Source organism: Leguminivora glycinivorella, chromosome 20 (assembly GCF_023078275.1).
Source record: "Leguminivora glycinivorella isolate SPB_JAAS2020 chromosome 20, LegGlyc_1.1, whole genome shotgun sequence".
Classification (NCBI taxonomy): Eukaryota; Metazoa; Arthropoda; class Insecta; order Lepidoptera; family Tortricidae; genus Leguminivora; species Leguminivora glycinivorella.
Genome location: NC_062990.1, coordinates 12,113,011 through 12,137,515, shown reverse-complemented (window position 1 = coordinate 12,137,515; position 24,505 = coordinate 12,113,011). Strand labels below are relative to the sequence as shown.

Here is a 24,505-nt window from a genome sequence, read left to right as displayed (position 1 = left end):
CGTGTATTTATTTACAGTAAACAATATAATGAAAATTTTGTAAAGAATAAAATCCCGTAAGTTTAGGTCAATTTTACAACAAAGTTTTTTAGAAATTAAGAACATTATAAAGATATTAATTGTATCTACAGTAACCTACAATAGTACCTATATTGAACAAGTAGGGCCACAAAAAAAATATAACACAATCTTTTGTGAGGCATAAGAGCGTGTCACATATTTTTGCGGTATTTTAAGGATACAAAAACACTATTAACAACCTAAACTTACGGTTTTCAATAAATAAAAGCCAATTTATTTTCAGCTGAATACAAAAATCCAAAATAAAAAAGGGTTCACAAAAAAATGGAAAGCACGCAGTAGCACACAAAAACAGCAGCTTTCTAAAAAAACCTTAACTCATGCTTGAGACACACTTACCTTGCAGTTCGCTAAAATACAAAATACTACATGCTATCGCACTTGGACAAAGAGATAAATGTAATAACTCAAAATTTTCCAAATTTCTTCAAAATTCAAAAAACACGCAAAAATTAGTAGAACTGGCATATGTTGGCTCGGAAAATTTGGAAAAAAGCAAAACTGTTATGATCTCTGTTAATCACAAGTAATCCATCCGATTTTATGCCTTGCTCTTACTTGGTATCCCCATAATTCAAAAAAATACACCAAGTTATATAAAAAATTATTAAATTTAAAAAATAATGTAACTTGGCAAAACAAAATAACAAAAGAAAAAAAACAAAACTATAAACCCTCTTAAATGCAATGACAGCCGTTGAAAAGTTAAATTTTAGTTAACATTTTAATAAAGAACATAAAATCGGTTGGAAAACATCATTTCACACAAAACTTTCGAAAAACTGAATAAAACTTGGTTTCATGGACGTGCTGTGGCCTCTTCAAACATACAACTTTCGTAAAATACGAAATACCTACTTACTCCTAATATAGTAATAATATTGATAATAGTTATGGACTTCCACGGGACAGGCATCTGCCTAGTGTGGAGGTCAGTTTAATTGTATACATGACTGTATTTTCTTGGAAATAAACTTATGGTTACCTCATTATCAACTTTTTTTCTGAGCGATAGGTTCATTATAATTATATATCAGCAATTCCCGTTAAGTTTGTACATTTGGATCACGTCGATACGTCGTACGAGATTTCTTACAATCTGATTTATAACGTCACTATGACATAGTTCTACAGTGGCCTAGAGTTCCAATTGGTTGACTGTACATAGGACCGATGGGCCACAAAATACACACTTCGAGCGTGTACACGTGTACGCGTACGCACGGCGCTGACGCAACCCGCCATTTTATTGTTTTATTAGAATATAGCGTGCGACGTAATTGTCAAGCGTAAACTTTCGGAGTACTATAATTGGTTAGCGAGGTGTGAGTTTAAAAGTTAATATGGCCAATTATAAAATACGTAAATTTCAAAAATGTATGATCAAGACCACAGCACGCCGCTGACCAAAACCATGAGTCCGAGCTCGCCTACCTCCGCTGAATGTCCAGCGAGGAGAATATGCGCGGTTTCTGCCGAGTGGTCGACTCCCCCAACACGGAGAGGCTGTTAAATAAATACCTACGTCTACAATTGTGCTTACAAGCTAGTCTCAAGCTAAAAAACCTAGAAGAGCCACGAAAATATCGCTAGTAGCTGCTAGCGTCAAGCGTAATCGCGTTTTTCGAGGCCCTACCTTATCAGGCTAAGATAGTTACCTAATAGGAGAGCCACGAAAAAAAAACGCTTGGAGGCAGGGTCAAGAGTAATCGAGTTTTGCGTGGCCCCAACTTAAATAAACTAGTGCTTGAAATAACCTATCTACTGAAATCAGTATAATTTTCGAACTTTTTACTTCACAATACTGACAATTTGTTTTATATATTGAACATTTGTGTATGAATTGATGTAACAAAGAAAAAAAAATCTAATAAAGAGTGTTGTAAAATAAAAATAATTCGAAAAGTTATATTTATTGCTACACCAGGCAAACCATATTACTTCTAGTGAAGTCTTGGTACTATTTTAAAATGAATCAAATAGTCTATTTAGGATCGCTCAGTGACGTGTTTTTTTGTAATTAATTATTATTATTACGGAGAGTTAGTTCCTGCAGAAATAAATGTTTAAAACACCAAGACCATTTTATTTTATAGTTCTTCGTGTATCTTACCTTTTTATGGTAAAAATCTAGTAGGCAAAGTCGGAAAAATACTTAGCCGTATTTGCGCAAATATTGTATCTTATTTACCTATATCTACTCCCGTAGATATAGGATAGTTATGTTACATTTACAATACCTTGTATACTGCCCTCTCTATTTCAAAACCAAATAAATGTCTTTTAAAATGTAACTGTCAGCTATAGATAAGTATAAGTTAGCTATTTTCTTTTTTTTATATAAGTAGCGCTTTTCCGCTTAAGAAGGCAGTATAGATAACACAAATAATAAATTATGTAACAAATACGACCAAGTAACAATTTTAAAGGTAAAAAAATAAAACACAAGTGTATGTTATTGAAAAACCTGATTATTCGGAGAAGCAACACATCCTGTATCACAAACATGATCGGTTACAGACCTCACGCCAATTTTAAAATACTATCATTATTCAATTTTGGCATTTCCTTACGAGTTGTAAACATCAAATATACATGTAAATGCGATGCGATGGCCGAATATAATTAAACATTTTGAAGTCATTACAATGATTTATTTTAATAAGAATGTCAAGAAATGTATTGAGATTTATATGTGTATTACTAAAACTTCGAATCTGCTGTTTAGCAATAGTAGATTACATACTTAAGCACTGGTCCCACCACGAGTTAGTAAGCTATGAGCTATCGGCTATAAAAACGAACAAAAGATAATCACTCCCGTGTAAATAAAAGAGACACGGCGATGTTTATAGTTACTCGCCAGCGGTGAGCTATCAAAATCGCCGTGTCTCTTTTATTTGCACGGGAGTGATTATATTTTGTTCGTTCTTATAGCCGATAGCTCATAGCTTACTATACTCTGTCAATCAAGTCTGTCAGTAAATAAGAACTAAGAAAACTATAGGTATCCTTTTCTCTAGCACCCTAAAGAAAAGGATGCATATAGTTTTCTTTGTTCTTATTTACTGACAGACTTGTTTGACAGAGTTTAGCTCGCGATGGGACCTGTGCGTTAGGCCAGTAAAGTAAGAAATGTCTCAAATCAGATCACATGTAATTGGAGGTCAACAAATATCTGAACTAAGATGTTTTTTGCTTATTTAGTGGCCAAGGTGTGTATACTATTTTTCAGTTCGACAAAGCCGGGAAGCGGTAACTTCGTTTAGCGCAGCGGCCTGAAATATGACGCTTTCCGGCCGGAGGACAGAAAAGTACGATAAATACTGATTATAATTTAACTAAACTGCGATAACTTTCGTAGTTATAAATTTTATAATACACATATAAAATATTCAACACAATAGCTTATAATCGATGAAATTAAACTAAAAATGCGATGCCAAGCAATACAATGTCAACCGAAAACGCCGAGGGATGAAAAAATCTCAAAATATAAAATTACTAAATTACATAAACTAACTAATCTTAGACTACATTACAATGTATTGCATTTAGCCTTCATAATAACAGAATTACTTTAAGTAGAGAAATGCTCAAAGAAATTATAATGCACTGTTTGCGTGTGTGTGTTATCCGGGTTTTATATAAAAATATTACCTTGTCGTTTTCTGTTTATAAGTTTTTTTTAAAGAAAACTGCCGTTTTAGGTACTTAACTGAATCTGTACCGCAGTCATAAATATTTTCATCATAAATATATTTTTCTATTTTTAACTACTTAATACAAATTTCGTAGCATAATTTTATCGCTGCAATAGAAAATCAACTAAAAATATAGTTTATCAGTGATTTAGATATTATTTGCAACATTTAGAAATAAAAAAGCTAATAAATGTCGTAAAACTATGTATCTGCCCAAAAAGTTACATAAAACGGCAATTTCCTCTAAAATTAAATTTAATTCGTGTATTTTTATGTTTTTGGTACATTTAAAAATCGTAACGATGGAATTAAAGTGAACCAAACGTTCAAACTATCCAGCACCTAAGTTTTGCCATCAATACGGGATTTTTACACTTTTCAAGAATATATACATATGATTAGAATTCCAACACATAAGAGTCATATGTAAAATACTTCGGATACATTATGAGAGACAAAATTACTATATAAATCTAATGATCAATATTATACCAACGAATAAGAATACACATTATTTTTGTTTGTTGCACACTTTTAAAAAATACCGAAAGATTTCTTCAAACAATAAATTTGGTTACTAAAGCATTTTTACTTCGGTTACTAGTTTTAATATGTACCCGATGTACTCTACACAAAATATAAGAAAAGATTGCACGTTTATATTAATATAATTTGAATAAACATTATTTTAATTTCTGATTTAAGTCAAAACTGGAAAAAATATTGATAATTTGAGAAAATAAAATGTAAATATAGTAAACAGATTTAAATAAATAAATTTACACAAATTATTACGTATAACAAATGGTCTATATATCACTATGTAGTATATAAAGAGTCAAGAACACATACGTATCTATTTCACAAACCTATTTAGATGTTTTTGTTCACACTTAAACACACAAAAATGTCAAATGTACAAATATGTACAACGATTTTTAATGCTACAAGAAAACAAAGTACGGAACCCTAAAAAGTTTTAAATATGGAAAACTGTGGAATAGGCCGCTAACATAATATGTCAACTGTCATTTATATATTATACCTTTTATCAGACCAATCTAAATTGCCAGAGTTTGATGCGCAAGCGTAATTTTAAACGTCAAATTTCTATCAAATTATGACTTTTATGTACGTGTTAAGTACGTACAGAGTCTGTCTGATTATATAATGATAGAAGTACTCTTTCATCGAATCATCATTTTAACGTGGTCTTGAAATGGTTGTTTTGCCTCCTGCCTACGCGGCACATAACGGTGGTCTATGTTCTGTGGGTAGGACAAATGTAGGCATAATTATAACCATTAGAACCATTATAATAATAGTGTCTATTTAGTTTAATTAAGGCAATACCACAAAACTTCTAACTGCTCAGTTTTAAAGTAAAAAAATGTGACATTATCTGGGTAAAGAGACCTTATTGTCGATGGCGCTTACGGCGTTCTGAGCGATGTTCGTGTACAAATACGAAGACGCGGGACGTAAGCGCCATCGACAATAAGTGTCCCTTTACCCAGATGAGGTCACAAATATTATTGCACTTACAATGACAAAAAAAACTTGGCAATTTTTTTTTTAAATACTTTCCTGACTGGGTGTAATATATATAAGACATTGACAAGACAGATGAGAGTTATATACTTGGATCTAACATTTGAGAGATCGCAGAGATCATTCATCACTAGCCTCTCACCTTAAGTTGCTAACAAACGACCACACCTTGGATTTTTCACGTAAGTGAGAGCGAGAAAAAAATACCTCTTTCTCGCTTCCACTTAGGGCTCCCACGTATCGACGCGGAATCGGCTCTAGCCGACCCAAAATCGCTCGTAAAACGCTTACGCGTCATCGTCGCTGAACGCAGCCGTACGCATGTGCATACTAAGGAGCGATTTTTGGTTCGAAAGCTGATTCCGTCGGAGAGACCCTTACCATAGATTAAATATAAGATCATACGATCCCACACATTAAAATGCAACCGCTTAAGAACGCGCATACACTACACCACACATAGAGGCGCCACAAAAAAAATGTCTTGTACCTTTCGATTATACTTGTAGATGGCGTTAAGTGTCACTTATTTATGACATAGATTTATGGTTCGAAAGTGACACTTAACGCCAATCTACAAATAATCGATGGCAACAAGGCATTTTTTGTGGCGCCATCTATGTGTGGTGTAGTATATGCGCGTTCTTAGGCGGTCGGATTTTAATGTATGGGATGGTATGATCTTAAATTTAATCTATGCCCTTACAGAATAGTATGTCGATGACCTTGATGCGGTGAGAACGTATGTAAGCACTTTAAGAATCCTTTCCCTATCAACAGTTCTGGCCTATTCATTATTCTACACTATCTGGGACGCGGGTAAGTTCGTACACACCTATCTGGGACATGGGATAAGTTCGTATGTAGTGTCTCTACGTGGTAACATCTACTGAGTATTTGTACCAAAGCTATTAGGATCTGCCGCTTACAAACTAAACAATTATCATTATATACTGATATATCTCACTCACTCCTTATTAAATAGTTTACATTACACGGTGCGACGAGTCAATATTCCTTTAAGACATTTAACTATATGTCAGTTCTTTCAACTGATATTTTTAAGAAACTAGTTTTCTATTTCGATACAAGTTTACGACAACGTAATCACAGAACGATTAAATAATTTAAAGTGCATTAGGGCAATTCAAAAAGATATGGACTATAAATATAAAACAAACTCATATCGCTCTGTCAGATTTTTCTAACGTTATACTTAAGATGGAAAGACACATCAGATTATTTGTCGTTCGGAATTATCCCAATGCACCTTGAGTAGTAAACATTTATTTTGGAATATTCGACTATTAACCGTCACACGTATATTCATTGCATTTGTGGACCATTTCAAACGTCATAGGAAAATACGACTAAAATAACAAGTGGATAGAACACGATGGATATCTTATACTATTAAACGAGCAATTCTTGTATATTTATTTATTTATTTATTTATTTATATATACCGACGATCTCGGAAACCGCTCTAACGATTTCGCTGAAATTTGTTTTGTGGGGGTTTTCGGGGGTGAAAAATCGATCTAGCGTAGCCTTAGATCCCGGAAAACGCGAATTTTCGAGTTTTCATGAGTTTTTCTTTCGCATTTGTAAACGTAAAATATGGTCCTTAATTTCGCCGCGCGCGCATCGATTCCGCGTAGCTCAGTCGCACGAGGTCGGTCTAATGTACGCAGATAGATCGTAGGTGTCAGGGTTTCGAATCCCGGCCAGAAATTAAGTTTTTGTTTTTTGTCTTTTTTTTTGTTTTTGTATTTATAAGAGTTTTTTTTTATCTAAAGACGTGATATATTAAAATAGAACCGAGCGAAGCTCGGTCGCCCAGATATTATCATTATATATCATTTCAAAATGGTCCACATCCGAAGTCGAACAGCGAGAGAAAAATTTATTGAAAATCTAGATGTATAATAATACAAATATACAAAATATTTATTTTCAGTCGTCGATATTTTTAACAATTTAGGCAGAGTCCGAATGGTCAACGAGAAAATATCAACAGGTATAGGTTTGTGCTATTTTGTGAACTTAAAGAAATAGAGCCCTGGAATGTAGAAAAATAGTTCCGAATAGTCTGCCCGAATTAAACCGACGTGGATTGGCCGAAAGCCGAATGAAAAAACCTTATGGCTGAGAAATAAGAACGAAAAGGCGTCGGCGCTTCTATATATGACAGAAACCCCTGGATGACGGCTATGTGACGTCATCATGGTACCACTTTTCAATCACTGACTTATTTATTCATTGTTTTCAATACATACACACTACAATATATGAGTGATAGTTCAGCAAAAATTCAGTTTTTATAAATTTGGAGAAACAAAGCAGTACCTACAAAGGTACTGAATACTGATTGAGATCGAATAGAGTAGCTGTATCTTTATATTATGGTCCTGAGTTATGGATGTTTTCTATGTATATATGTATTTGTATATTATATATATCGTTGTGTGAGTACCCACAATACAAGCCTTCTTGAGCTTACCGTGGGACTCAGTCAATTTTGTGTACTTTAAAAATTTTAACTTGTCTTTAATATAGGCGTCGCGTTTTAATTTTTTCAAAAAATCAGCGCCTGGACTTGTCTTATGAGTGTGGATGGTGCAACATGATGACATGTTATTTTGATATTGCTTAATATCCTCTGTCTTAATTTTTTCTATGTCTACGGACGCTTCGGCCGGGGTCATTTCCGCGGTTATTTCTCAGACATAAAGGTAATTTCACTCAGTTTCTGCCTTATTCCTGAGCCGATACATTTGGTTAGACCCTAAGAACTCGATGCACTTACAGCTAATATGAAATGCGGCGCGACGGGACTAGTTTTATCTCTACATGCCATTTCACGAAAACAATCAAATCAAATACCTTATGTACTTCTGAAGTTCTCTATAAAAAACCTTACACTGTAGTGTAAAAATATATTTCTTTAAGTATAGTTTCATTAATTTCTATAAAATAACATGTAGAAAGAAATGTCGTCGCGATTCAATGTTCTCTTATTTATGTTAAATATAAATCGAACTCGAAACGTAAAGTCAACTAAGTGGACCGCTTATATTAGTTATAATATAATACAATGAAAATGTTTCAACAACCTATAAGAAATCCCTTACAGGGTAGTTTCAGGTGCGAGGGTAGTCTCTTGTGTCATAAAGATCAATAGGGAATATTACATAACTCTGCCTAGAGGACACCACTAGCATAAACAGTAAATAAACCGCCTTGATCCAACATAATTTTTTCATAGTCCGTGAAAATTTGTTAGAAATTATTTACGGCATATTAAAGTTATTATTTTCTTTGTGTACTAGTACTGCACTCTATCGACAAATCATTGCAGTAATACTCCCTATAGAACTAACATACCTTTTATAAATATGGACGGTAAATAAGGACCAAATTCCGAGACGTAATTCGCACCTTCGTCTATTCCGTAAGGGTATTACAAAACGCTCTGCCAAACTCTTCACATTTGACAGTAGTTTTCGATAAATTTTCTATATTTTTAATAATAACTCTCCATAAGTCTTCGTGTTGTCGCTGCGCCGCTTACGGGTTCTGATTCAACCTGCGTACAACGGAACGGGTGAGCGACTCGACCGAACGCCGCTCGAATCGCCCCCCTCTTCTCTCCGGCTCACTTTTTTTTATTCTTGTTGTTCACTTGTCAAAGCCAAATGGCGAAACGCGCGAAAGATGCACAATACTTCTACACTCACTAACTCCCTCCGTTTAAAAAAAAAAAAAACAATAAAAAAACACGTCCGTCGCAACACTCAAGTTAAAAGGGTTGTGGATAAGACTAGAAGCGAATCGGTACTAAAATATTGGTATAATCGCGACCGTCGACATTCGTTAGTAGAAGCGTACGGTTAGGTGAAAATAATCGTAAAACACGGGGGATGCACGAAGGGCGACTTTAATAAAATAAACGTTCGTACACCTCTCGGGAATCGGACATACTTACTTCGTTGTCGATGTTTCGCGTCACTAATTTTAAGCACTACGATCTACGGACAACACTCAAAGCTTGGCAGTACAGTCTCGTAGCACACTTTCAAGTAGCGAAATTAAAAAATAAAATAGCATTTCGTTCAATAGAAAAAAGGGGAATACAACATGCTTGACAACTAATGCACTAAGACGGTCGGCAAAGTCGGTCACAGAACAAGCCACGGGGGTAATTTTACGCGCTAACTCCAAGGTACGGTATTATGTACATAAAATCGAATGTGCGTACGTTCTACTGAGAGAAAGGGAGATAGGAGGTTTGAGCATCGTGCATCCCCTGTATTTGACGCGAGACCAAACACAACAATAAATAAAAACAAAAATAAAACCGGAGCTCGGATTCTTTCGAGGGAGACAATTGAGCACCAAATAAATACAAGTGAAAGTATAAAAAACACAAAAATGAGCCACAATTACTAGACAAATACGAATGTTAATCAAGTGACAAGTTAGAAAGTGTGTTTTAGAAAAAATGGTGTTAACATTTTATTTACATAAATTTCGTGAAGGGAGCCCTTTTGAGCCGCGGCCACTGCGCCCACGGCATGCGGGCACACTCAAAACGGGCTCTTTTAAGCACTCCCGTACGTCTTTTCCACAACCCTTTAAAACTGGTATCGGGCCCAAGTCGGGCGCCACTGTTACACTATCTTAGACAAGTCTACGCTATATGCGGTGAGGTGATGGTGAGATGGTGTGCGTGGAAAGCGGTGCCGGGCAAACATTGATGCGTGGCAGTGGACCTACCTTGTTTATTAATAAAAGACTTATGTGTTTCCTTATAAAATTATACGATTTTTAGGGTTCCATACCTCAAAAAGGAATAACGAAACCTTTATAGGATCACTCGTGTTCCGAATGAACTGATATTTAAAATTTGATAAAAAGGTGCGTTAGAACAAACGGTCCATTTATGAGGAGTACTATAAAAATTCACCCAACGCACATCTCATCAGATTTAAAATCAAATGATAATTCATAGATCGACTCCACTTGTCATTATATATTTTTTTATTCAGTATAATATTTGTGCAGCTTTTAAATCAATCGATGGAAGTTTTATATAAATGTAGATATTAAATGAAAGAAAATACCTACTATAAAGAAACACATACGTCTCGCATAGAATACAAGTGATAGAATAAGTCAGCGTGAAGCAATGTAGCGAGTATGGAATATAATAATAAATAATATACGACCACATAAATTATACAATGTTATTACATGTTAGTTTAGATGAATATGTAGTGTGTTTAGTGTTTTTTAATTAGTTTACATCAAGAGGTTGTTGGCAAGTCGTTGGGACTAAATCGCTCAAAATTATGAATTGATTTAGTTTTTAACTAAATATCCAAACATTTTTTAACAATTATTAGGTTACTTTTGCCGTGGAATGGTAACTTTGATAATTATAGAAAATTAATAAAATCACGTCTTAGATTACCACAACAGACACTTAAACGACACAGCTCAATGAAACGTCAGTTTTCAACGTTTCAATTTGTCAATCGTTTTAAGTGTGTTTGGCGACATTATAAGGTTAGCCAATTTATTCGACCATTGGTAGACCTTATCCGGTCGCCATGAGGTTTAGAAATGGTTTAAATAAGATGAGTGTGTGGGTGAGTGATTGGGTTGAATATACCGGGTGCCTCGTAAACCAACGCCATAATTAAAAGGGGTGATAGGACATCTCATCAGCTGCCATAGCGAATTTTTGAGATACTGGCCGTTTAATTTATAAAACGTAAAGAAAAAAAGTGCCAATATTTCGAAAACCATGACATTTACATTAAGGTAAAATTCGCTTAATGCTAATTAGATGTTCTATTACCCCTTTTAATTTTGGTATCGTTTTACGGGACATCCTGTAGATAGACCTTATTCCCTTCCCAGTGTAAGGACGGAATAGACGCTCGGTCGCTTGGCGCACATCGACTCAAGACACATATATGAGCTTCAATAGGCTAGTTTCCTACTAGTCAAATCAGCTTCTTTTTATGAACTGTCAAAACGATTTGCTAATATGGAATTACTATGGAATACTGAGGAGTGACGTCACTGTCAATTCATTTACTTTATATATTTCTCTTATTAAATATAAATTATGTTTAAACGTAACTACTGTCCATATTTTTCTTCTAATTAGGTGGTGCTTTATTTCGTGCACTGTTTAAAGCCCAGTTGCATTAACCACATTTGACAGACACAGCATCGTCACGTAGCAGACGTTTATGGAACTTCCCATACAATAAAATTTTACAAACGCTTTAACGGTGACAGACGGTTTGATGCAACCGGCCCTAAGTGTAGGAAACTAGCCTATTGTTTGACATGCACGCCGCGCGCGCCGCCCAGCCGAGCGTGCACTCGAGTCTTTAACTGGTGTGTGTGTGCGTGCGTGTGCGTGTGTGTGTGTTCGTGTGTGTGCGTGCTTACCGTTTGGAGAAGCGCGAGGAGAGCTTGGAGAAGAAGGAGGGGCGCGCCTGGTGCGGGGAGCCGCCGTCGCCGTACGCGCCGCCCGCGCTCGCGCCGCGCGACCGCGTCTGACCTGCACGAGTTGTATTTGTATTGTATTTTGTAATTTCACAGTTCCTTAGTGTAAACTGTAATGCTGTGTTACTTTTTGATTAAATAAATAAATAAATAAATCACGCTTCGGACGAGTCGCGTGGAAAGTAGCGAGGGAAACGAGCCGAGATGTACTCATACCAGTTATAAAAAAAAAAAGCTGCACTTTTAAATGGAAGCAAACCGCTTTGCATGGTGATAGTAGTAGTAGTAGTAATCACTTTATTGTGTACAACAGATTCATATACAGTTTACAGGAACAGAGGTACAAAGGCGAACTTATCCCTGTAGGGGATCTCTTCCAGCTAACCTTAGATTAACCATCATAACACCATTATAGTAACCATCATAAGTAGTAAATGATTTTCATCCCGAAATTTCATCCCTTAGGAAGCCGACCGACCGTAGCGTCATAGCGACCGTGTTTTATGAAAATGAAAAAAATTCTATCTTTTCATCATATCGTCCGATTTCGACAAAACGTATCTCAAATGAAAGGTATTGCTTTATGTAATTAAAAAAAATAGAAAAAAAAGTAAATTTACTGCACGCATAACTTCATAATCGCACTGAATAACTTCAAAGAATGACAAACAAAATGTACAATGTCGATATATGAGTTTTTTAAAATCAAAACAGATAAATTCATAGTTGAAAACTAAAAAATCGGAAAGAATCGTTTACTATGATGTCTACTATCACAATGCAAAGCGGTTTGCTTCCATCTAAAAGTGCAGCTTTTGGCCAACAAAAATCCTCCATAACAAGTATGAGTAATGTGTGTACATAATACGAGACCCACCTGAGTGGAAGGTGGACCGCGAGGGCACGTTGCGCGGGAACACCAGCTGGTTGGGGAAGTCACGCCGCGCCGCCGCCGCGCCCGTGCTCGCCGTCGTGCTCAGCTGTGTGTTCAGGCTGGAAACATAAACAACATTGATTAATACCGACAATAGGCGAGACGACTAAAAAAACTATCAGTCCGTCAGTTAACTTATCAAAGAATTTTAACACGTATTTTTTCTTTTTTCTCGTAAACGAAAAATGACGAAGGTACCGTGCGTTAAAGTTTCGCGTAACGTCACGCCCAGGTACAATTTTTACTAAGAAGTGACGTCACAAGCCCCCACTCCGGAACTTAGATGCTCATCTTTGTATTTTTTCATTAATTAGAAAAAGCGAAAAATATGTGTTCAGTATTTTTGGACGATTTAACTGACGGACTAAACAGAATGCCATTTTTTTATGTAGTCGTCATCCCTATTCATACACAATATTTGAAGATTTCAGAGAATGGGCCACGAAAGACGTGAACGCCAGTGTTGACCACGACCGTCATGATTTAAATCTTGGTCGTTAGCGTCGATATGCATGTAACGTTTTTGTAATCATTCCCATTTAAAAGATGCTACCTAACCTATAGTACTACCTAACAATTTTTATCGATAAATCTATTCTATTAAAACTTATATTAAAATGAGCTCAAATAATAAACCAAGTAAGGAGTCCAAAACAGAGAAATGTAAAAATGTTTGAATGGAATCAAAGAATGGAATTACGGAAAAGCATACATAAATTAACAGTCATGAAATATAATACACAAATAAAAAAATAAGTATAAAATAAAAAGTACAAAAGTACAATAACATAAAAATAAACCATCACACGGTTAGTAGTTTATCCAAATAAATCCACTTACCTTTTTATAGCTGTAAAAAAGCTCGAAGCTGCTTCAAAACCAGTGCAGAACAGAACCAAAGACAAATACTTCCACGGAAAATAAAATAAAAAACTGCTAAGCAAAAAATACCATCAGTGCTTGTCAGTCGGCTAAAAAGCGTGAAAAAAATTCGCCAAACGAAAACTAAATAATAAAGTGCAAAAAAAACTGTCGTGCATCAGCTAAAAAGGTAGAATTAGTCCGATACTGACTTGACAAATAGCCATACCTAGTATAAAATAAAGATAACCCAAAAAGGAAGCTATACAAAATGCCTTTATATAAGAAAAACACTGCACTCAATAAGTACATAGTTGTTTTCGAAACCTTGACGTGTTTTTCGGTACCATTTACTACCAGATTACGCGCGTCAAGGGCAGAAGTAAGACTTCAACTCTCATTTCTGGCTATTGTATTTGTTTGACACAATTGGTCCCATATAGACAATTGATCCTAACAACAAACCAAATCGATTGATATAAAAAAAAAACAGTGTTAAGCCTATCGCGATGGACGAATTACGCGCGTCAAGAGCGAATGTCGGACTTTAACTGTATTTTCTGACTTTAGTATTGGTTTGCCATAATTAGTGTCTTACAAACAATTGATCCTAACGACGAGACGGGTCGATTGACATAAATTAAATCGTGTTAAGCCTATTGCAGTGATCTAAAGCGGTTCTAGCATGCAACACAAGCCTAGCGGTGCCAAACAGCCTATATACTATAAAAGAACCTGCGCCTAAGAAGTTAAGACTAACTCTCATTTCTGGCTTTTGTATTGGTTTGACACAATTGGTCCCATATAGAAAAGGTATCCTAACAACAACCCGGATCGATCTACAAAAATAACGACGTGACGGGTCGATTGACATGAATAAAAACGTTAAGCCTATTGCAGTGACTTTAGGCGGTTCTAGCATGCAACACAAGCCTAACGGTGCCAAAAACAACCTGGGCCTAGGTTGCGCGAGATCCCTCGCCGAGGCGTTATGCTGGGCCGCGTCGGCCAGCGGCGGCTGCCCGGTGGCCGAGCTGATCGATGCACTCTTAACGTGGGTCTTGGTGCCGTTCCCGTTGCTCTTCGTCTCGGCTGCGGCGCTGTCCGATTGCAGGAATTGCATGCTGTTAGCGAGGTATTGTTAGACATGCCGTGTATTGTGTTAGATATATAGTGTGTGGCGTAGCGTAGGCAATCATTTTTTAGCTCAGAATAAAATTAAAAAGTGGAAAATCTTCCTTATATAATGCCAATATAACTCTTTGAATAACATCAATAGGCTACTTGACCCTTTTTCAAAGTATGTCTTATATTATTAATTACTGTCTAATTAAACGAAAAAAAACAGTACCATATTTTATTACGACTTAAAAACCTGCAAAAAAATTATTTAAAGTTTACTTTTACGTGATCAGGCAAAAACAACATCAGCCATATTAATCTATAGAATATCTATGACATGACGTCAGTATATTTAGAAAAAATATTTGACACTGTCACAGCTGAGCAACGACTATGAATTTTAATACAATAGAGGTTGCTTCTATGGAGTTTAGATTAGTACCTCTAATTTCCATAGTTGATTTGAATTATGTGACGTCACTCCAATGGCCAACACCGTTTTCGGATCCATAATTAAAAAAAAAAATACACATATCTTTAATTAAAAATACGCAGTCATCACGCACTTTTAATCCCCGCAAGCTATAAATATTGATTTCTTAAGTCAAATACTACAGAAAACAATAACTTGATGTGCTAAATTCGATACGAGTCTAGTAGCCTATTACAGATACTTCTGCTTACTAAAAAAAAGGAATTTGATAAGAGTTATACAGCGATTATTTGTCGATTTTTCAGCTCATCCCTATATTTTAAGTGCAATAAGCACGTTTTATCTGAAATTAATACATAAAATCGTCCTTATTGCAAACATAAGTACCTCTTAGACTAACTTTTATTTTTCGTTATGAGCGAACCTTGTAATACACTACGTCACACGTACAAAGTATATTTTCATGTATAAATAATATCATATAAATAGATAATTTATATTGTTAATATAACATCAATAAATGTACGGTTAGTTTAATAATATAAATTTCGATGAGTTTACATAACAGGTACATTAAAATAAGTACCACCACCAATACACAAATCCAAGTACTATAATTATGTATCATATACAAGAAGATAAATATGAAAAGATTTTTTTATGTCACTATTTCATCTCTGCGGCAAAAAGGGCTAAAATATTTGCTGCGCGATATCTCAGCAAAGTAACTTACCAGGTTTGTCGAATTAAACCTTATTGCAAACCGATAGCAACACCGCAGGCGCAGGCCGAGTGCGTATTATAGTCCACTGTTTAAGAGCCTTCTCTAGTAAGTACACTTGGCGACACAAGTCTACCTGCATACACATCTGACCGCAGGACCAGGGTCGCGCGTCATGCGCGGACGGTGGTATAGTACACCCGGCGACACAAGTCTGTCAGCAGTTCTCACCTGGGCGCAGGCGGCGGAGGCTGAGCTTGGGTGGCTGGCCGTACGTGGAGACTAGTACAGCAGGCGACACAAGTGTGTCAGCAGTTCTCACCTGGGCGCAGGCGGCGGCGGGCTGAGCTTGGGCGGCTGGTCGTGCGTGGAGACTAGTACAGCAGGCGACACAAGTGTGTCAGCAGGTCTCACCTGGGCGCAGGCGGCGGCGGGCTGAGCTTGGGCGGCTGGTCGTGCGTGGAGACTAGTACAGCAGGCGACACAAGTGTGTCAGCAGGTCTCACCTGGGCGCAGGCGGCGGCGGGCTGAGCTTGGGCGGCTGGTCGTGCGTGGAGACTAGTACAGCAGGCGACACAAGTGTGTCAGCAGGTCTCACCTGGGCGCAGGCGGCGGCGGGCTGAGCTTGGGCGGCTGGTCGTGCGTGGAGACTAGTACAGCAGGCGACACAAGTGTGTCAGCAGGTCTCACCTGGGCGCAGGCGGCGGCGGGCTGAGCTTGGGCGGCTGGTCGTGCGTGGAGACTAGTACAGCAGGCGACACAAGTGTGTCAGCAGGTCTCACCTGGGCGCAGGCGGCGGCGGGCTGAGCTTGGGTGGCTGGTCGTGCGTGGAGACTAGTACAGCAGGCGACACAAGTGTGTCAGCAGGTCTCACCTGGGCGCAGGCGGCGGCGGGCTGAGCTTGGGTGGCTGGTCGTGCGTGGAGACTAGTACAGCAGGCGACACAAGTGTGTCAGCAGGTCTCACCTGGGCGCAGGCGGCGGCGGGCTGAGCTTGGGTGGCTGGTCGTGCGTGGAGACTAGTACAGCAGGCGACACAAGTGTGTCAGCAGGTCTCACCTGGGCGCAGGCGGCGGCGGGCTGAGCTTGGGTGGCTGGTCGTGCGTGGAGACTAGTACAGCAGGCGACACAAGTGTGTCAGCAGGTCTCACCTGGGCGCAGGCGGCGGCGGGCTGAGCTTGGGTGGCTGGTCGTGCGTGGAGACTAGTACAGCAGGCGACACAAGTGTGTCAGCAGGTCTCACCTGGGCGCAGGCGGCGGCGGGCTGAGCTTGGGTGGCTGGTCGTGCGTGGAGACTAGTACAGCAGGCGACACAAGTGTGTCAGCAGGTCTCACCTGGGCGCAGGCGGCGGCGGGCTGAGCTTGGGTGGCTGGTCGTGCGTGGAGACTAGTACAGCAGGCGACACAAGTGTGTCAGCAGGTCTCACCTGGGCGCAGGCGGCGGCGGGCTGAGCTTGGGTGGCTGGTCGTGCGTGGAGACTAGTACAGCAGGCGACACAAGTGTGTCAGCAGGTCTCACCTGGGCGCAGGCGGCGGCGGGCTGAGCTTGGGTGGCTGGTCGTGCGTGGAGACTAGTACAGCAGGCGACACAAGTGTGTCAGCAGGTCTCACCTGGGCGCAGGCGGCGGCGGGCTGAGCTTGGGTGGCTGGTCGTGCGTGGAGACTAGTACAGCAGGCGACACAAGTGTGTCAGCAGGTCTCACCTGGGCGCAGGCGGCGGCGGGCTGAGCTTGGGTGGCTGGTCGTGCGTGGAGACTAGTACAGCAGGCGACACAAGTGTGTCAGCAGGTCTCACCTGGGCGCAGGCGGCGGCGGGCTGAGCTTGGGTGGCTGGTCGTGCGTGGAGACTAGTACAGCAGGCGACACAAGTGTGTCAGCAGGTCTCACCTGGGCGCAGGCGGCGGCGGGCTGAGCTTGGGTGGCTGGTCGTGCGTGGAGACTAGTACAGCAGGCGACACAAGTGTGTCAGCAGGTCTCACCTGGGCGCAGGCGGCGGCGGGCTGAGCTTGGGTGGCTGGTCGTGCGTGGAGCGGCGCGCGGCGCCGGCGGTCATGGTGCGCGAGCGCGGTTCCGGTTTTGGCTGCGCGGACGCGGGCCGCGCTGTGCTCTGCACCTGCCACAGACACGCTCAAACTATAATCTCACTTTAAGAAAAAAACACAAAAACCATATACAACTTTAAAGTCGCCGATGGAACGCGACGAACAAAGTCAAAATTCATGCGACATGAACAATATGAATTTATACCCTTGACTTGAATCCGTTTGGACTTCACTACGTAGCTTCGCGGCTAAGTGCGTTTTCACATTATCCGATATCGGATGTAGGACCGATGTCCCATACATTACCGGCACCATCTTGGATTTTTTCCATTGAAATCCTTCCGACATCCGATATCGGATCGGATAATGTGAAAACGCACTAATGTAGGTGCAATCAAATATTTAACACCTCGTTTTCGTAAATTATCCTCATAATTGTTCTCGAAAATATATTGAGTATTATAAACATAAATTTAACAGATTTTTTTATACTACGTCGGTGGCAAACAAGCATACGGCCCGCCTGATGTAAAGCGGTCACCGTAACCTATGGACGCCTGCAACTCAAACAGAGTCACATGCGCGTTGCCACCCCATTAGAAACTTGTACATTCCCTTTTGCTGTGTTAAGTTCACACCAAAAAGGAGTGTACAAGTTCTAAGGAGGATTCGGGTTGCCGACGACTCAAAGGACAATAGACGGAACAAGTTAGTTCCGTAAGTCCTCCCGTCATCAGCACACCGCACCCTCGTTGAGCTCTGGCAGCCTTACTCACCGGCAGGAACACAACACTATGAGTAGGGTCTAGTGCTATTTGGCTGCGGTCTTCTGTAAGGCGGAGGTACTACCCCAGTTGGGCTCTGCTCTAGATTAATTTATAATTGCAATTACTTCGCAACACATTTTAAGTCAAAACACTGGGTCTGTATTTTATTGAGAGTTCAAAACTTACCTGCATTTGGGCGATCCGTACGGTATTCTCCTTGATGGATGCCGAATCGATTGTGTTCTGCAGAATAAACAATTATCATTTTTATTTGAGAGACTTTAGGGTCTTTAATGCTTAATTTGCAATAAGGACTTTTTTGCACTAAGCAGAAAAAGTCGTGAGTCAAATCGTTATAAATATCATCATCATCGGCCTTAGCATCTTTGCAGATGACAGTTGCAGCAACTAAAGTAATGAGGTACCCTGAGGAGGCAGTCTACAGCTTACATCAGTTGTGATGGCTGTAAAAGCCAATGGTATCGGCTTTTCTTCCGCATCAATCACAATAGTTATTTGTTTTACAAGGGGGCAAAGTAGTTGTTTAACCGCACGTGCCAATTGATACCCGAGCAAGCGAAAGATTCCAATATTGAACCGCGAGCATAGCGAGTGGTTCAAAAAGTGGAATCTTGAGCGTTGCGAGGGTTTCAAGGCACGAAGGTTAAACAAACTTTGCCACCGAGTGAAACACAAAATTTTTCACCACACCAACACGAACAAAATACTAACTATAAAACATCAAATTAAATCAAATCCATCAATTTATTCAATATTTATGATTCAAAATCATCATTAATAGGTAAATTCTAAGAGCCAGCTTAATAAGACATCAAGTTGAAATTTGTATGAAATTACTTTGCACTCTTGTGGATAAAATGCAATTTTGCTATCTGTTTTCGAATAGCAAAGTAAGCCTTTAACAGTTGGTGTGGTGAAAAATATATGTCTTGACTCCTGGGGTGGCCCAGTAAGTAGCTCTACGGAGTATACAAATACAGTAAATATGAAAAGAAGTAAGTGTTGTAAATACAAACCTGTCTTTTAAAATTGGATGTGGTGGTCGTTGACGTGGAGGTTGTGTTGTTGGCGGCGCTAGTAGTCGTGCCGACTGGAACCATATAATGAATAATAAATAAAATATACATTTATGACATATTACTGAATTTGCTGCTAAACTGACGCTCCCAAGTAATTGTAAGTATTCACATTCTTTGATTCAAATTGTAAGGCGAACGCATGCTTCACGCAAGCGGTCTGTCGTCTCCCATAGTGTTCCTTACATTACAACGCGTACGTGCGTTTCTACGCACAAGCACCCGGTATGCACAAGTATTAAGAATTCGCCTTATTTGTTATAAATGAAACACCAAATAATTTATTCATTGTGTGAAGATAAAACTTACTGATTACAAGGGGCGGTCAACATTCAGCAGCAATACAGTTATTTTAATAGTACTACATAGTCATGCATTTAGAACAACATGCTTGCGTTTACTGATCCCTTCAATTTAGTACCTTTCTTGTTTTTGTGTTTATAAAACCATTTTTTTTTTGTTTTTAATTTGTTTTATATTAACGTATTCGGTTGATGTAGTAAATAATTTGATTCTGCATGTAAACGGCGAATTTGAAGACTGACGCGGACGTTATATTTTTTTAAACTGATTTATCAATATTTTAATCAACATTATTGAACTCCTAATCGCTTAAAAAAATATTATTACGAATTTATTTTTTTCTTAAAAAAATATTATTACGAATGGCTAAAGCAAGCGGGTAATGTTACTATAAAAAATCGCCATTTAAATAAATTAAAGAACTTTATATTTTAGTGACGATCATCATGATCAATACCTATGCATTTTTTCTATGTAATTGTCAATTTATAATAAAGAATCATTGTCTAGAAAGCGCTTAAATCCCCATGTAAATGAAATGATATGTTAGAATAAGCACACGCCACATCCGATATTAGTATTGAAGATAACTTATTCTCTAATACGGTATAAGTCTAACACTATCCTAATGGGTATGTCTGAAATGTTTTGGAATGTCTCTTAAATCAGACTTACAAAAAATAAGGATCTGAACAGTATTTTTCTGAAATAGATGGAGATGAATTCTATAAAAGCATGAGCTAAGAATTAATAAGATATTTAAGTTAATATCCCAAATATAAAAATTTTGTACAAACTAGCTTTAGCGAGTAACAGTTTAGCATTTAGGCTAAGCGTTGATATAAGCATTTGCTAGCCTAAATAGTACTTAGTTACCTTATCATAGACAAATGATTGTCTACAAAAGTAGTATCTTATATTCCTTATTCCTTATTATAAGTCTCGTTTTATCGTTTATCACCGTCGATAAAACATACGTCACGTTCAGTGAGGACAACATAACTGGCCCTGATTTTTTATCGTTTAATATTCTACGACTGGTCTCTTTCAAATATAAATAAATAGAACACGATACGTTTCTTTTAAAATAAAAATACACTAGGCCAGTTACGTTGACCATACCAGAGGGTAGAAGGTTTTGGTAGGGGACTAGAACTTTCGGAGCAGCCCATAAAAAGTCGGAATTTGCAGTCCTTGGAGCTCACGTTTAAAGAATTCAATATCATATAAAAGCCCGGGTAAATACAATTCAATTAAAAAAGGGGCAACTTCTGGTGGCTATGTGCACAATTTATTATTGCACATCCCCCTAACAACGGGTGCATGGAAAGACTAAATTCAACAAATAATGAGATGTTTGAGGGATCATCAGTAAAGTTCGTTCGTACTTTACATGTAGTTAGGTAATGCATAATGTTTTACCATTGTATTTAGTCGGAAACGTTCGTAATTTTAAGCCACTTCAGTCAACCTCAGTACTTTTTTTTACTGATACTGATTGAAATAGCATGACACATTTAACATTATTAATAACATTCACTCGTATAGGTTAACTTAGTCGTGTATTAGATCTGATACTCATACTTTTTTTAATACAAGTTACGTAAAACTCCGACGATGTCATGGATATAAATCTTCTTTACTAGCTTTTTTTAAATTTGGATTCAGATTATATTCTACCCTCTGGTTTCACTGACAAGTATGTAAGTGCCAGAGCGACGGATGTTTTATCTACAGCGATAAATGAATGTGACCATCATAACGTGGTTCTTATAGTTACTATATTGATACTTTAGTATACGGGCCGATCAACTTTCAGGCTAGTACTATTATCGTTTTTTTTAAGAATATTATAGTGAATGTAATGTATAAATGTGTATGTTTGTATTTAATGCTCTAGTCATATTTATCATTTTTTCCTTCTAGAAGATAATTATGTCGTTTGTTTCTTGTATCGAGTAGGTATGTTATTGTAAAAAAAATGCATTTGTAGTAATTGTCATTAAAAAAAGTAATTTCACATCGGAAACTATTTTTTTACGAAAGTAAATTAGTCAATCTTATGAGTTACGTCGCACTTTTAGTTGCTAAGAGTGTCAACTGAGACTTGAGCAGTCTCACGCGCTTCATCCATTCCTTTTGAAAATACATGCGCGTTTATGTTTACGAGTGCAGTGGATGACTTTAATTAGGTACGATTTTTTATGTTAGGTATTAACTTTGAACAGTTGTCTTTGTAAGTTAAGTTTCTCCAAACATATCGACGCGGAATCGCCCCTAGCAGACTAATAATCGCTCGTTAGTATGAAGACGCATGCGTGTCGTCGTCACTGAACGCAGCCGTACGCATGTTTATAGTAGCGAGCGATTAGCCAGGACCACACAGAGTTAGTCCCGAGGCAATGTGCTCACGCGATATGTAGACGTACCTCAGACGAAGCAGTGCGTGTTGCTCGGCTGAGCATCCTGCCCCGGCCGAGGATTGTATTTTTGGATAGTGAAAGCCGATTCGGCGTCGATATGTTCAGGGAGACCCTTATGGCCCGGCCACGACATTGGTCTAAGCGCGACAGCGGTGAGCGGCAGCCGTATGTGCGAAGGAAAAGTCCCATCGCCGTGTCTCGCTCCAATGTATGGCCGCCGCTCACCGCTGTCGCACTTAGACCAATGTCGCGGCCGGGCCGTTAGTGGAATATAGTCGGTGGGCCCTATGATCGGCCCGTACGTGGGTGAAGCGGGTCGGTAGTAGCGGGCTCGCTCGGGCACGTACCTTGCGCGCGCAGCACGTCGGCGCCGGAGGAGGCGCGGCGCGAGTTGGAGGGGCGCGCGGTGGCGCTGATGGAGCGCTGCACGCCGCGGTGCCCCGGCGACCCGCCGCCTGCACCACACCCGAGTCAGACCGCAGTTCACACGCTTAAGTGTCCGTATAACGACACGTTCGCACGCGATACGATAGATCGACGAGGAGAATCAAACGATACGTGCGGCGACGTTTCAGACCTAATTTAGACGGCGTGCGAACTCGCATGCGATTTTAGTTACATTGCGGGCTGTTGCGGTTACATACAATTTTGCATAGCCATCAAATACCGTAATGTAATAAAACTCGTATGCGAGTTCTCGTACCGTCTAAATGGGCCATTTTACTCTAAAATATTTAGTAACCATCCACGCTCAAACTCCCGATATGTCAAACTTTCAAACTCATGTAATTAAACACCGCACTGCACACGTCGCTCGATTTGCACACTGAGACGCACGATTTTCTTTTAATTCAAATCTAACGTTCATAGACAACTACACGAATCTTAACGACATAAGGTCAGGTGGGGTAAGGGAAACATACTTCATTTTTTATATTTTACATCGAGCTCTAATCACTTTATTTAATGTCGTATATTCATCTTGACCGACACAAAGTATGCTTCTTTAAGTCTGCTTTCTAGGGCGAAATTAATTTTGAAACTAGCTTTATTGCATGTAGCTGGAAATTTATAAAATGTTTAGGCTGGTCCTGCCGTTTCCCTTTCCCGAGTTTTGGGGTAAGGGAAACACTTCGCTAAAATCTCAAAGTATTGGTGCTAGTGTGGATTATACCGGCAATGTAAATAAAAAAAAAACATCATCAATCAAATGGAGACTTTGGTTCTTTGACATATAGTTTAAAATAGAAAATATTTACATAAATTGAAATTCGGGGTAAGGGGAACATATGGTCTTGAGACAGGGGTAGTTAACTAAAAATTATAATTGTTTTTAAAGATTTTTTTACAAGTTTTTTTCGAAAATTCAAATTTCAGTATTGCAAATTAAATAACGACTATTAATTATTTGTATTTAAAATACTGAAGCTTGGATTAATACAAAATTTCTGTACTTATAGAATATGTGTCTCTGAAAATGTTCATGACCCCTGAAATCGGGAAAAGGAAACATATGTTCCACTTACCCCGGCTATGGTAGTTCCCGTTACCCGGTATGTCATTTGTAGGTTGTGTTATGAATCACGTTGAATTTTCATATTTACAGCATAGTTTTCTTAAATTCAAATACCAGACATGAACATTAAACATATAAAGGAATATTTACAGATATCAAAAGTCTTCGGACATGACTTTTTGCTACCCAAATCACTACAAAAATAATACTCGTCCAACTCGTGGTCTTGTAGCACGACAACTGATTTTTTGTTTTTGTCAAGGACGCACACTCCTTAGAGCTAGCGCTATTTTTGTTTTTGTTTTGGAACTAAATCCTAGGTAGTACCTTACCGACCACCAAATGACCCAGCTACAGTTTATAAATTCAGAGTTATCAATCAGTGTTTCCCTTCCCCCATAGTCCCCCTTACCCCACCTGACC

General features: G+C 38.8%; 1 protein-coding gene across 12 annotated transcripts in view; it reads right to left on the bottom strand.

The window, feature by feature from the left end:
* Positions 1-24,505, bottom strand: part of LOC125237050 (MAP/microtubule affinity-regulating kinase 3-like) — a 296,828-nt gene that overhangs the window by 4,272 nt on the left and 268,051 nt on the right. For 5 of the 12 annotated variants that reach the window (XM_048143984.1, XM_048143994.1, XM_048143992.1 and 2 more), the window contains 8 exons: positions 22,914-23,021; positions 19,781-19,854; positions 18,930-18,986; positions 17,914-18,047; positions 14,613-14,783; positions 12,742-12,857; positions 11,808-11,919; positions 1,516-1,587 (listed from right to left, as the gene is read on the bottom strand). In XM_048143984.1, the coding sequence (XP_047999941.1) occupies positions 1,516-1,587; positions 11,808-11,919; positions 12,742-12,857; positions 14,613-14,783; positions 17,914-18,047; positions 18,930-18,986; positions 19,781-19,854; positions 22,914-23,021 (844 nt within the window). Of the gene's footprint in view, positions 1-1,515; positions 1,588-7,960; positions 8,926-11,807; positions 11,920-12,741; positions 12,858-14,612; positions 14,784-17,913; positions 18,048-18,929; positions 18,987-19,780; positions 19,855-22,913; positions 23,022-24,505 lie in introns of those variants that run through there. The other 7 variants (XM_048143987.1, XM_048143990.1, XM_048143986.1 and 4 more) reach the window with 6 other exon arrangements.